This window comes from Benincasa hispida, chromosome 4, assembly GCF_009727055.1.
Source record: "Benincasa hispida cultivar B227 chromosome 4, ASM972705v1, whole genome shotgun sequence".
Taxonomy (NCBI): Eukaryota; Viridiplantae; Streptophyta; class Magnoliopsida; order Cucurbitales; family Cucurbitaceae; genus Benincasa; species Benincasa hispida.
The window spans coordinates 69,434,578-69,449,356 of record NC_052352.1 but is presented as its reverse complement, the minus strand read 5'-3'; the positions used below and the strand labels follow the sequence as shown (position 1 = coordinate 69,449,356).

Here is a 14,779-nt window from a genome sequence, read left to right as displayed (position 1 = left end):
AATTCAAATCACTAATGTGAGCAAATTTTAAATAAATAATTAACTTTATCACTAAATTAATAAATAATTAACTTTATCATAAATTGTTTATTATGGTTAGATTTATATGACAATTTGAATTTAAAAATAGATTACTCAAATTTTGGCCTAAAAAAGCTAATTATTTTTTAGTAGAAAGAAATAAATATAAATCAAATTATTCATGTATATAATCTAAATTTAAACATATTCATTATCTTTCCCAATAAATAATCAATTTGAAATTTGAATGTAATATTTATATAATAATAATAAAAAAAAAATAACATTAGATAACTCTACTAAATAAATATGTAAAAGCTAATCGGGGCGGGGACAAGGTCGTGGGCGGGACGGGGAATGGGGAATGCATTTCCCGTCCTCGTTTAGGTCATGGAGAATTTGTTTCCCCCACTCCCTCCCCTAATCGGAGAATCATTCGGGGCGGGGTCGGGGTCTGTCCCCGTGGGAAAAATGGACATCTCGGCAAAGATAAAAAAAATACATTTTTTTTCAAGCCATCATTTTTTTTTCACATAATTTTTTCTTGACAGATCATATATTAACTTTACTTTTAAATTTGTTAGATTTATTAGCTAAGGTTCCTTCTAAACTTATTATTGAAAATTTAGTGACTTAAATGATTAATTTAAAATATTATAGAAAATTTAGGAACAAAAGAAAATTTTAAAGCGAGAAAAAAAATCAGATTTAATATTATTTTGTCGAAATTACAAAATTTTAAAAGTAATTACTACGTTTACAAATTTAAGATCTTAAAGAAAATATAAATCGAAGAATAATTTATTTTCTGTTTCGACTAATTCATTCAGGAGAAGGAGAGAAAAAGCAGAGAACAAAGTGAGCAAGCATCTACTGTCCGGCCGAAAGCATCTGCAAACACTAAACAAGCCCTGCAGTTCTTCCGTCTCTCTCCGCCGCCGCGCCGCCCAACTTCAAAGTTTCTGAATCCCTTGAATTTTCTTATTCTTCTTCATCCTCCAGTCTGCCTCCCACTAAAATCATCCGACCTTTTCCTCGTTCTTCTCTGTCATCTCCCATTGCATCTTGTTACCAGTTGTGTTTTTGCTCAGTTCGGAATTCTATCCCCCAATTTCAGTGTCTTCTTCTTCTCTGCTCAATTCACTATATTTCTTGTTGAGCGGTTTCAAGGTCAATTGATTGCAGGACATTGTTGCCGAGTTACTACATTCCACCAGTACGTAGGAAGGAGAGTAATTTGTTCTTATTTTTATTTTTTTGTTGTTCCCGTTGCAATTGTTGAGGGCTTAACCATTCCATATGCTACTATCAAGTTCCTCAGTGGCTTCACCTAGCCGCCTAAATTATGCATTAGTTTCGGATATTATACCTGCACCCTCTCTATCTTCGCGAAAAATTCAAAATATAAGTTGGTTCGTTGGTTCAAACATCATCCCTTGTCATAGTTTCCTAAAAATGGCCCATCAACCACAGCGCAAGAATCAGTCTCTACACTGCTCCGCATCACTTACTGACACTCTTCCCCGGTTTGTTTTAATTTCACCGTACCTTTTGGAGTAATTTTTCTGTTTCCGTGTATTTTGCCCACCCAATTCATTTTTGGAAACATGAGAATGAAATAGCTTTTGATTAGAATCTCTTCTGTGGTATTAACATGCAGGAAAGATGAAATTGCTGTTCATGGAGTTTCTGAAAAAATTGTTGGTGTACTAGGAGGGGGCCAATTGGGTCGTATGCTATGTCAAGCAGCCTCCAAACTGTCCGTCAAAATCGCAATTCTTGATCCACTTGTAAACTGCCCTGCTAGTTCGTTAGCTTACCATCACATGGTTGGTAACTTTGACGACAGTATTACTGTTCAAGAATTTGCTAAGAGGTATATTTTTTATCTTAGCCTCATTTATGTCGTAATTTTCTTTTTGTGGCATTGTTTTCATGGAATTTATTCCCTCGAATGCTTATGGTGCTAACAGTAAGTTTTGTTCATGGTTGTTAGATGTGACGTACTAACAGTTGAAATTGAACACGTTGATGTGGCCACGCTAGAGATTCTCGAGCAGCAAGGAATTGATTGTCAACCTAGAGCATCTACCATCCGTATAATTCAGGTCTGCGTTTCGTCATGTGTACATTTGGTTTTGAAACCCACCTCTATTTTAAGTTCAAAAGTTATTGTCAATTCTAAGATTGTCAGTCAATCTTTTATTATGGGAACCTGATGAATGATGGCTACCTCGATAATGGAAGTAGAGAAATGCGTAATACATACACCTTTAAAGAAGCCTCTAGCCAGAAGATTGCTTATAGTGCTGTTACTCTGATTACATCTCATATTTCTTGCAGTACTAGTTTCCTCTCACTCTCCGTGCTGGTTGATATCGATCAAAATTACCAATGTATTTGTTACCACATTGTCCCTGCAATCTGCTAAAGACGATTAAATCCTCTGACATCCGCTGTTACATTGCTCAAAGATTGAAATCAACTGTCTACCATTTTTGCTTATTATTTCTGATCCTTTATCATTTACTATGTTACAGGACAAATTTCTCCAAAAAGTTCATTTTTCTCAGCATGGAATTCCATTGCCTGAGTTCATGCAGGTTATGTCCTCTGCATGAACTTCTCCCAAATGGTGTTTGTATTCTTGCCCTTGTATTTGTGTTAACAGTAGCAGATAACTCATTGACCATTAATATTTTCTCTTACAGATCGACGATCTTGAAGATGCAAAGAAAGCAGGTGATATATTTGGTTATCCTCTCATGATCAAGAGCAAAAGATTAGCTTATGATGGACGTGGAAATGCTGTTGCAAAAAGTGTGGAGGAGCTTTCTTCTTCCATTTCTGGTGAGATATATCTCATATGTAATTTGTATTCTTCCATTTTTTTTTCCATTGAAAGTTCTGCTTTTATTTTTTCTGAAAAATGATATGATAGTCTATCTAATGGATGTGATTATTACAAATATCCAGGGAGCAGCGCCCCCCCCCACAAAAAAAAATAAAAAAATAAAAAAATTAAAGTATTGTTTCATATTAAAAAAGAAAAGAAAAGAAAAGAAAAGATTCAAAACAAAATATATGGGGGTGAGGATTTGAAGTTGTGTTGTTTTGGTTGTATGCCAATCTATTATTTTATTCATACCTGCAGGCTTCTTTTTTCTTTTCTTCTTCTTCTTCTTCTTCTTTTTTTTTTTTTTTTTTTTTTTTGGATAAGAAAAATTTCATTTATGAATGTGGAGTAATCCTAATGATATACAAAAGAGCCATATCAAAGGGAGTCCAAGTAATTTGAGATTTCATATGTTCGTTTCTTTTACTTCTTGGTATCACTTGGGGTTTGAATTTCCCTATAATTTTGTTTAATATCTTTATTACCATTTCTTATTTTTTATGCACTTGTCAATATGTCCAGCTCTAGGTGGATTTGAGCGCGGCTTATATGTTGAGAAGTGGGCACCTTTTGTGAAGGTTAGTTCTGGCATGCTGTTTGTCTGGTTGGTGATTCATCTCACTCTTCATTGCTTTTATCCTCTTATATGTGACCCCCCCTCCCCCTCCATTTCTTTCTTTTCTTTTCTTTTTATAAGAAACCAAACAATTTCAAAGGGAGTAAAGCCAAGTCCTAAGCAAGGAAGCTTAGACAAAGCTCTTCCAGTTAGCTTAGTGAACATTTAAGCTATAGTTAGAGAGAAAGGGAAGTTTATTTGTGGACTTGCTTCTTCCCGTTAGCTTCCACATGGATTTGCTTCTTTGATGAGTTTAGTCTTGTTTTGGCTTGACAGCATGGTTGTACAGAGATGATTGAGGAATTCCTCATTCATCCTCCCCTAGGGAGAAGGGAAAGTTTTTATGGCAGGTGGGAGTGTGTGCCTTTTCAAGTCTTTGGAGTGAGAGGAATAATAGAATCTTTAGAGAGAAAGGCCTTAATTCTTTTGATGTCTGGTTCCTCTCTGTGTTTCATGTCCCTTTGTGGGCAATGGTTACGGAACTTTTCGTAATTGTTTGCTTAGTCTTATCTTGTTTGATTGGAGGCATTTCTTTTAAGTAACCTTTGTTTTTTTTTTTTTTTTTTTTTTTTGGGCTTTCTTTTTTTATGTCTTTGCCTTCTTTCATTTTTTCTCAATGAAAATTTGATTATTCAATAAAAAACAATTTCTTGAAAGAAGCATAAAATCTACACCAAGAGAGAGCCACTAAAAATAATATCTAGGATTCTTTCCGTTTTCTTTCTTGTGTAAGAATGTGTGAACGGTTGATAAATGAAAAATAGCGCAGATTAATCCGCATACGAAGTCCTGAACTTAACCATATAAAGTTTCTGTTTGATCTTTGTTCAGGCTGATATCTGATCTTTGCTTTCCTTTTGTGTGATAGGAACTATCAGTTGTTATTGCAAGAGGTAGAGACAACTCCATGGCATGCTATCCTGTTGTTGAAACTATTCATAAGTAAGTTGAAGAATACAATTTTTATATGTTCTTCCCAATCCCTTCTTGCCAACTTCCATTTCTCCCTGGAAACTTTGAAAGAAGTAAATTTACGAGTTGTATTGTAAATTCATCATATATTCATATGCAAGTGTATGCAAATAATCAATTATGAAACCGGTATGTTGAAGTCTTACTTGTTATTTTATACCTGTCTTTGTCTGTCTCTTATTCTTAGGAGGATTATGTAAAGGGTTTTGTCTTGGTAGAACCTAAAAGATTCAAAGTGTCAAGGTGAACGGTAAGTTTAGATCTACTTGTCCTAGGTTGACTAAATGGAGGAAAGATAGTTGTTTGCATCCATAAGTTGGAGGATACAAATAAACATGCTACGGTGAGAGAGATGTAATCCGTGAGGTCCCAGTAGTAAATGCATATGTTAGGAGGAGCAGAAGGGGAAATTCACTTTCTAACCTCTTTCATTGGGACTACCGTTGAGGACTTTTCTTTTGTTTGAATAGCAGGGGTCTATGACTCTTCCTAGCAGCAAACTCGATAATTTTGATCTGAGGTTGAGAGTTTTCATGCTTGTTCGGGTTCATGGGTAATGGGAAGAGATCTTACATGTCGAGTCTCGAAAGAAGTCCCCTGGTGGCTTTAACAAGGTGATGGAAAGTTCTTTTAGCTCTTGCTTGCTTACTGGTCCTAGGTTGTTTGGGCTTGTGCCCAGCCAAAGATGTTCTGGTGGCTGATTGTTTTGATGCTTTTTTATTTTTCGGGGCAATTTCTCTTAGAAATCTTAATGATTCTGAATCTTAATGGATCTTGTTCGGAGAATCGACAATCATGCTCATAGTCTACTAAGTTTCTCTTTCCTAGTATTGTTGATGATGGAACTCTCATCCTTGATAGTATTCCTTGTAAATACATTTGGAATAGTTAGTACTATAAAAAGGTGAAAAATTCCCTTAGGAGTTCGGCATTAGGTGGCTTGAATGGTGAACGAAGAAATGGTGGGCCAGAATATTTTGAGTATCAAGTTGTAGTAGGGTCTTTTGGAAGTCTTTGATCAACACAATATCTTTTTCGACCTTGATGTATAGTTTCTATATGATCATGCTTACTGGTCCCTTGCTTAATTCCAAAGCTAAAGCTTCTTGTTACAGTGTGGTGAAGTGTATTGTGTGGGAAATTTGGCTCAAAAGAAATAAGACTTTTGAAAATGTTGAAAGATAGGCCGTAACTTTTTGGGACCATATGTTTTTGTCTCCTCTTTCCGGGTTGTGTTAGATAAGAATTTTGTAAGTATTAGCTTTCTTTGATTGTTTACCAATGGGAGCAACTATTTGGAACTCTTGGTTCCACAGGCTCATTTAATTTATGAAAGAAATTTCTTCTTATAAAAGGGAAATTGTGAGATGTAATTGCACTGATCTTGTCGCTCTTGTGCATTTAGACATAACATTGGTTCTAGCTTAGTTTCTGGCTAGCTCCTCTTGCTGGGCTGTTGTTTTGTAGGTCATTTTGTATTTTTTGTATTTTATTTTTTTCATTTTCTCAATGAAATCTGGTTTTTCCATAAATAATTATTGATTAGACATTAAATAAGAGAACTTATCGTTGTAGGGAAAATATTTGTCACATTGTCAAAGCTCCGGCTAGCGTGTCATGGGAGATCAAGAAACTTGCAACTGATGTTGCATACAAAGCTGTTAGCTCTCTGGAAGGTGCCGGCATTTTTGCTGTGGAGTTGTTTCTGACAGAAGATGGTCAGGTTGTATCATCAATGTTAATATGCTGTATAATTGCAGAAATCGTGTTATTAGCATTTTTCTTCTTTTGGACTCTGGGACTAATGTACTACTTATCTCTTTTTACCTTCAACAGATTTTACTGAATGAAGTGGCTCCTAGACCTCATAATAGTGGACATCACACAATTGAGTCTTGCAAGACCTCTCAATTTGAGCAGCATTTGCGGGCTGTCCTTGGTCTTCCCCTTGGAGATCCATCAATGATAACCCCAGCTGCTATTATGTACAATATTCTAGGTGAAGATGAGGTAAATTAAGGACACTTCATCTCTCTTTGCTTTGTGGACTTCTTAATTCATAGAAGCTATATTTCTTTTTTTCTTTTTTCTTTTTTTTTTAAAAAAGAGGAAAAAATGCATGTTAGGTGAGGCAATTTTATTTCTTTTCTTCATTTTTATATTTTTCATGCCTGTTTTCTTTTCAATGACTGAATTGTATTCCTGCTCAGAGAAATTTGCAGATTTGATGTTTCTATCTTGAGTAAAACAGTTGGATTACTTTGGACATATGCATGGTTATGTGCTTTGTCTAACTATCTCTCGGAAGAGCCATCCTTGAAAGGTTCAAGTATGGAGGTCAAGGCTTAAAAAGTTCTCTTAAATCTATGCATCATATTAGCCAAAAAAGAAGAAAGAAAAAGAAAGGAAAATTCATTGTCATATAATGTGACTTGGCATCCTGAATCGTTGCTAATGTTTGCTATACAAACGTATTACCAACTAGGGAAAAATGGAATTCTGTATGTTGAGCAGCTTAAGAATAAGAGACTACGTACTTTTCTTTCTTTTGGGGACCTCAAACACCTAAAGGTGATTACAAAAAGATTTCCAATTGGAAACTAAATAAGAAAGACTAAAGTTCTTACAAGGGTGCTCAAATTTGTACCAATAAAAAGCAGTAGACAGAACAAGATCAATAAAGGAGTCAAAAGATGAGATTGAGTCCCTAAAGAGACGCTTGTTACGTTCGCCCCATAGAGTACAGAAAAAAGCGCGTAGAATAGCCAGCCAAGCAGTCTTCTTTGTGCCAATGAAGGGATGTCCCACCAAAAGGGAGTCAAGAATGTAAAAAAATATTATTGGAACAGACGATTGACCATTCAAAAGTGTCCAAAACATTGTGCCAAAAGTGGGAGGCAAATGAACAATGCATAAACAGATGAGCAGGGGACTCAACATGAGCTTTGCACATAACATACCACGAAGGGGAGAGACACATATAAGGCATACGACGTTGGAGACGATCCGCAGTATTGATGACACCATGACTAAGCTCCCAAAAGAAAATTTTAATTTTTGTAGGGTAATGATCAGCCAAATGACAAAGTATAAATCCCTCGCAAGAGGCTCAGTAGAAATCATTAAATCAGTAAGAGCCTAAGTACTTATGTGAAATCGGATTTCTATTATAACTACTTAAGAAGGTGGTTAAGGAAATTAACTAAGTAAAAGTTAAATCCTATGTTGAAGTGAAGGAAATTTCTAGGTGTTGAATAGATTTTCCTTGAGTAGTTTTGAATTAAGCTTAAATTGATGAAAAATTTACGAAGTGTTGGATTAGGTATTGCCATGCGTTGGCCATAAGATCTTGGAGAGATTATTTGGGCCAAGGGAGAAGTGAAGTGGGAGTGACGCATGCCTTGGAGGTTAGACCAACGCATTAGGCTGAATGGATGTGTTGGATGCATTGGATACGTTGGATGATGGATGCGTTGGTGAAGGAAGGAAAATGGAAGGATGCATTGAAGGGTGGCAGGCAGTTGAAGGATGGCAGCCGAGGATGAGGCATTAGGATGGCACAAGGGCTGGAGGGTGCTGTCTCTTATACACATCTAGATGTGTATAAGAGACAGCAGCCAAACTGCCCAGCCATGCGTCGAAGCGGGCCAAGCTGCCGTGCCAAGCGATGCGTCGATGGAAGCGCCCATGCGTCGAGCGTCCGAGCGAACGATGCGTCGATGGTAGTGCCCATGCGTCGAACGGACGAGCAAGCCCTGCCGAACGATGCGTCGAGCGGACGAGCAAGCCCTGCCGAGCGATGCGTCGATGCCAAGCTGTCGGCCAAGAGCCCATGCCATGCGACCCATGTGAGCCATGCGTTGATGCTAAGCCAATGTGTTGGAGCCGTGCGACCTTGCGATGCGTTGGAGGTTGGTGATGGCTTGCACGAGGGATGTGTTGGACATAGGCCATGCGATAGACTAGGTTGGACACATGGTGTTGGCTCTTGCGATGGTTAAGGATTGCGATGGTGCTATATTGGAAATTAAGGGAAACTAAGGGTTGCTATGCGTTGGAATCATACTATGCATTGAGGACCTACTATGCGTTCTAAGTACACTATGCGTTGATACCTTAGGCTAGTTGTATGCATTGAGAATCACCCTAGTGAACGCATATTGAAGGGAATGAATGCATAAGAAGGCTGAGCTCATACGGAAGACGTCATCCTAACATGTGGATCGTTGAACCTCCAGACTTGAGGATTTGAGGTGGAGGCTTGAGGAGACATGCAATTTGAAGCCCATGTGTTGGCTACATAGGAGAAGGACACTTGGATTGCGTTGATCAAAGAGTTGTGTTGTTAGTGTGAGGAGGAAACACTTGGACATGCAGCCAAGTAGGAGGTGTCGAATTTGGGGAATGTTTGGATGCCTATAAATAGGGCCAAAGACTTCATTTTTCAGATCACAACTCAAAATACATTTAAAAGAGTGGGAAAGTTTGAGTAAATATTGCATTGAGAGCAAAATCCATGCATTGATCATAGAGCTTCAAAGAGGACGCATTGGACAATGAAGTCTGGAAAACAGCATCAACTTGGGACGAGGAGTTCTCCCAATTTACTCGTGTGTTTGGAGTGATTCCAAAGCCATTTGAAAGCTATGAGAGTCTAGTTTTCATGGTGGGGCTGCCGGAGAAGAAGCTCCAAGGAATCGGGCTGGAGAATGAGGAAAAGACAGAAGGGTCGAGCTGTCGGGTAAGCTGGGCCAGTCTTGATGTTTTGATGTTTCCGGCCAAACCACGTGGAGTTAGGAGCTAAGATTTTGAGGTAAGCTTCCTAAGACATTTTAGAGCATATTTGTAGAAGGAAGTAACTCGAGATAAAGCCTATAACTATGAGTAGTCTAAGCTTTAAGTTGAATCTGGAATTTAGGGTTCAAAAGAGCCCGGGAAGATTAAGAAACTTCTAGAGAGAAAGGTTCCTAAACGATCAAGGTGAGTGACTAAAATGTTTGACTAAAATATTTTCAATGTTTTAAGAAACCATGTGCTAAAGAAAGATCTTTCAGATAAAGACATGTTTTCTAAGTTTTATTAAAGAAAGTCATTGTATGACTAGTTTTACTTGAAACTCGATACCCAAGGACATTTGAAAAGGTATCTGAGTAGCTCGATACTGAAGGACACAGTTGAGAAGGTATCTGAGCAAAAGTACCCAAATGTGGGGTAGTTCTTTTGATAAAAATCAGTCTTCTGGTCACTCACTGGGCTTTATAGCTCATGCTTTCCAAATGTTTTTCTTTTCCCCCCAGGTAGCGGAAAGGTGAGGAGTTCCAGGGTGCTGCTATGGTTAAGGTCTGCCATAAGCCACAGTTACACTTCCAGAGGGTTTTACAGTTGTTGTCGTAAACTTTGTTGTTAAGTCTTGGATTTGTATAAACGTTATATTGTTGTAATAAAATGGGCCTACTTAATGAGTTGTAAGTTGAATTTGTTCATTGGTATCAAAGTTATTTCCGCAAGAGTTTTTAGGCAGTGAGTGTCAACAAAAGGGTTGATAACTGCTGCAGTCACGCCCTTTCCTAAGCTAAGAGGGTGGTCTGGGGTGGGGTGTGATAACTTAAGTGACTTAAATAATGCCTATAAGTTTCAATACCAGTGAACGTATCCTGGACAAGCCTGAGATACTTAGAGGCTGTACATGATATGTCACATTGCTACTTTTGAAGACATCGATGGTTAATCATAATTAGGAGTATAATGCTTTACCAACATTAAAGGCAGAGCGTCAGAAAGAACTTCACAGTAGAATAGATTTTGAATTTTGAATATACATGTGGTAGTTGTAACTTGTAAGTACAACCCTAAACTTGCAAATACAAAACTTCTGATAGTTGTTCTGTTGCTGTTTCTTTCAGGGGGAACCTGGTTTTTATCTTGCTCATCAACTGATGCAAAGGGCATTGAGTATTTCTGGAGCTTTTGTTCATTGGTATAATAAACCGGGTTAGACTTTAAAATTCTCTCTTTACATTTTCCCCTACATGATTGCGAACCCAACATTTAATCGACTCCTTTAACAATGAACCAGAAATGAGAAAGCAAAGAAAGATGGGTCATATCACAATTGTTGGCCGTTCTTTGAGCGTTGTTCAAAATTTATTAGCATCAACACTTGATGAAGCTTCTGAAAAGCCTGCAGGTCAGCCTCCCTCCGTGATGCTTTCATGTTTTAGTGCTTTATCTCAGATGAATACAGTATTCGGACATTGGATCACATACAACCTGTCTTATAATCTTTTTATTTAGAATTTCAAGTGCATAATTTTCTTAAGGCGCAAAATCAAACAACATATGGATGATAAACACAGTAGTTTTCTCTCCCTTCCCTGTCTGCTTTCTCTTTCTTGGCCTGTTCCATGTAACCTGCCTAAGAGTATGAAATTATCAACATTTTTCTATAAAAATGCAAAGGTAATTAAGCTTGAATCATGCACCTGGGTCATTGGTAAACAATTTTATTTGGGCACAACAAATTTAATATGTGCTGCATGCTCGTTATTATTATCACTGAAGTTGCAAATGGCAGAAGCTTGGTCTTCTAATTTGTGTTTTCATTGATTCTTCGCTAGGTTGTTTTTATAAATTATAATTTAGAGATCAGCCATTCTCCTACGTTGTTTGTTTCAACGATTGGGGGGTTAATATCACAATCATGTTTTCTTTGCTTCCAGTGTTTTATTGAACCAGTTAACTGTTGTATTAACTGAAGTATTGGAATCATAATGGGTTACATCACGCATTATGGATCTTGTAAGAAAATTATATCTTGTCTTATCGGTTAACTTATAAATATAGCTTTTGTATTTCTCAGTTTCTAAGGAAAACGTCTTTCCTATTCCTAAAGGAAATTGTTTAGATTAAATATTGGTAGGTAGGTGTCATATCATTGTGCATACATGTATAAGTATAATACAAATTTGATATTTCTTTATTTGATCATTCTTACTAACATTATACTCAACACAGTCGAGCATCGTGTTGGAATCATAATGGGCTCTGATTCCGATTTTCCTGTAATGAGAGATGCTGCAAAGGTCCTTGACACATTTGGTGTGCCTTATGAGGTTAATTTCTATTTTTTATGATTGACATTGTTTATATCCATGATATATATATATTTTTGGTTAAAATACTATTTTGGTTACAGACTAATATGAAATTAAATTCATAGTACAAGCACCAAAATGGGACTTCAACATTTTTTTATGCAATATGGTGTGTGTGTGTGTGTGTGTATAATGTTTTTTTTTCTTCTAAAAATATGCAGATAAAGATAGTTTCTGCACATCGGACCCCCGATTGGATGTTTTCTTATGCATCATCTGCTCAGGACAGAGGGATACAGATTATCATTGCTGGTGCCGGGGGTGCAGCCCATTTACCAGGCTAGTTATTTAAATGCTTCATGTATAGTATATAGTATTTGGATAGAACAAAATATCTCATTCTAAAGGGCTGGTGAAATGGACAAAAAATGCTCTGATTACGCAGTCTTTAGTTCAAAATTACCTGAGTTACGGGCTATTGCATGTTATAAATTCAGGGGATAGTTCTTCGTGTGAAATCTGATAAACAAAGAAAGGTTGGGGCTTTATTTATTTTCTCAAAAAATAGGATATTTCCTATTAGTGACTGGTAGCTTGCTTGAGTTTCAGGTATGGTTGCCTCTCTTACGCCATTGCCTGTTATTGGCGTCCCTGTGCGTGCTTCAACATTGGATGGACTTGATTCTCTTCTGTCAATTGTGCAGGTACTCTGTTTTGGTCTTGAAATACTTTTCTGTTGCCATTGGTTTGATTAAAACAAGTTTATGACGTATAAACATAAATTTTGGTGCATTTTTCAAGATCACTTAATGTGATTTGTGATTTAACATTTCTTCATTTTTCCCGTTTTTAAAAGTTGGTCTCTAACCTCTTTCTTGAATGAGACTCAAGTTCTAGCTTTTAAATGAATTATCTAGTATAAGAGTATATCGGCTTTGCAGGATTAATCTTTGTAAGTTTTGGCAATAGATGGCAGATTTATTTAACGTGGATAGAACATGGGATTGTACTCTGGTAGAAGTTTCAAGTGTTATTTTACAGTTTACAGCGTGACCATCGGCTTTTAGTTGGGTTCTAAGATATGCTCTATGTAATAACATCATTACTTGCTTTTGGCAATTGTTTGTCGAAATTCTTGGTTCCCATTTATGATTGTTACAAGGACTGCTCGTGCAGATGCCGAGGGGAGTTCCGGTTGCAACTGTTGCAATCAATAACGCAACCAATGCAGGTTTGTTGGCAGCAAGGATGTTGGGGGTGGCAGATGCAGATCTACTCTCAAGGTGCTGCTCTTATTTGCTTACAAATATATAGGAATCTCTTACCCAAAAATCAAAATCACTCTAGAATATGCTTTTAATCATTCAAAGTCAATTTTGATGGTATAAAAATGTTAGAATCCTTCCTAACAAGAATAAACTCAAGAATAATTCAATATAGAAATATAGTGGAAAATGATCAAGATATAACCCCCAGCAATTCGAGAGGTTAGACTCTCTCAAATTCCCAAATTAGGAAATTCCATTAAATTCTTCACCAAATTCTTCACCTCTTCCTACCACTCCTACTCTCTCTATTTATAGTAATATTCACTAACTAACTTCTTATCTAATTACCATTATACCCCTGCTAATAACATACTAATATACTTATAAGTATCTTACAAAAAAATTACATTTAAAATTGTAAAATTAAATATTAAATTTAAAGGCGTTTTTCGGAGTGATTTTGAATACAACAAAAATGATTTTAACCATTTTAAAATCACTTTCAAACATGCACTTAATCTGACATGACGCTGTTAATGTGCAGGATGAGCCAATTTCAAGAAGACACCAAGAGAAATGTATTGATCAAGGCAGAAAAGTTAGAAAAAGATGGTTGGGATCTGCGTTGAATCCCTTACCATCAAGTCAAAAGAGCAAAGTAACTTTGCTTTAGCCATTCTTATTTTGAATCTGCACGTAGATGCAGAAATTCACAAGATCTCATGGCAACCATTACATTCAGTGGAAGTCTTGTGAAGCAGTAGAAAGCCCTTACAACTAGTGTGCTGGAGAGCTATGTGCTTTCTTAATCCACAATTTTGCAAATTATTTAACCTTTGAATAAACATCTTAGATGACCTTGTAATGGTAAGGGCTGTTGGCAGTTGAAGTATGCTAACTTCATTGTATAACAAATGACAATTGTCACCTTCAATAAACTCATAATTTTTCATATTGATTTGGTTTTCGTGTTTGCTTGTCTGAAACGTAAAGCTTGTTGCAATTTGATGAATATCAATGGTGGTTTTATAAAACATAAATGGTTAAATTAGAATGTTACTATTTTAATCGCTTTCTTTCGATGGCAGAGAAAGCTGCTGACTGCCTTACAAGTGCATCACATTTAGGCTTTAGCTCACATCAAGCTTTACAAGTCCATCACATCTCCATTTTGTTTTCCTTTCCCTCGTATGTACATGGAAGGAAAGGAGAGAGAATCTGAGTTTAAGTGATCACAAGTCTTTCCTTATTTTTGAAGCTGGAACTTGTGGATTTGACAATTGAAAAAAAAAAAAAAAAATCAATTTTATGCGTTATTTACTCATTACACACCGTGTTTCAAAAGTTCACTACTCTACTCCTTGTTCCAAACATGCCCTAGAAATTATAGTCATACCTAGGCTTCAAAGATGTTAGTCTGTCTATCTTTGATTTTTCCTAATTCTCACGGCATTCCTCGAGAAGTTTTATACCACAACCTCATTCTCATAGTTAAATGTTAAAAAAAGCTTTGATTCAGTGCTGTCTTTTCGACCTATCTTTTGAATCTAAAAGTTAAGGAATCTTCCCGATGATAAATCCATGTAGCATCCTGTGTGTTGCTTTTTTAAATCTTTTCGGGAAATTGTACCATCCATATACTTGATTAAACTTCACTGATGTATTCCATTTTTCTTCATTTAATTGATATTCTAGCATTCCTTGAGAAAGTGTTCTTAGTTATCAATTGAATCCATATTTATCTTCTATCCCCACCCTTTTGTTAGAAAAAATCTGATCGAACTCCTCCATTCTCTCAATCTTGATTGGTAATTCTCATTGATAATGGGTGCTTCTAACGTTAATAATAATGAAATCTACAACCTTGTTATTGTAGAAAATTCAGTACAACTTCAAACTAGATGATAAGAAA

At 36.5% G+C, this 14,779-nt stretch overlaps 1 protein-coding gene across 2 annotated transcripts; it reads left to right on the top strand.

Moving 5' to 3' along the window:
- Nucleotides 1-826: 826 nt before the first annotated feature.
- Nucleotides 827-13,823, top strand: LOC120076308 (phosphoribosylaminoimidazole carboxylase, chloroplastic-like). Of its 2 annotated transcripts, XM_039030071.1 has the most exons (16): nucleotides 827-1,547; nucleotides 1,682-1,897; nucleotides 2,018-2,129; nucleotides 2,562-2,624; nucleotides 2,733-2,871; nucleotides 3,440-3,495; nucleotides 4,402-4,475; nucleotides 6,081-6,228; nucleotides 6,342-6,515; nucleotides 10,409-10,496; nucleotides 10,582-10,692; nucleotides 11,520-11,617; nucleotides 11,821-11,938; nucleotides 12,209-12,303; nucleotides 12,776-12,882; nucleotides 13,412-13,823. In XM_039030071.1, exons 1-16 carry the CDS (start codon nucleotides 1,321-1,323, stop codon nucleotides 13,494-13,496), a joined length of 1,911 nt encoding a protein of 636 aa, XP_038885999.1. In that variant the 5' UTR covers nucleotides 827-1,320; the 3' UTR covers nucleotides 13,497-13,823. The 2 variants fall into 2 exon arrangements, with proteins under 2 accessions (XP_038885999.1, XP_038886000.1); XM_039030072.1 differs by lacking the exons at nucleotides 827-1,547; nucleotides 1,682-1,897; nucleotides 2,018-2,129; ... (2 more) ...; nucleotides 3,440-3,495; nucleotides 4,402-4,475 and adding an exon at nucleotides 4,982-5,119.
- Nucleotides 13,824-14,779: the final 956 nt, after the last annotated feature.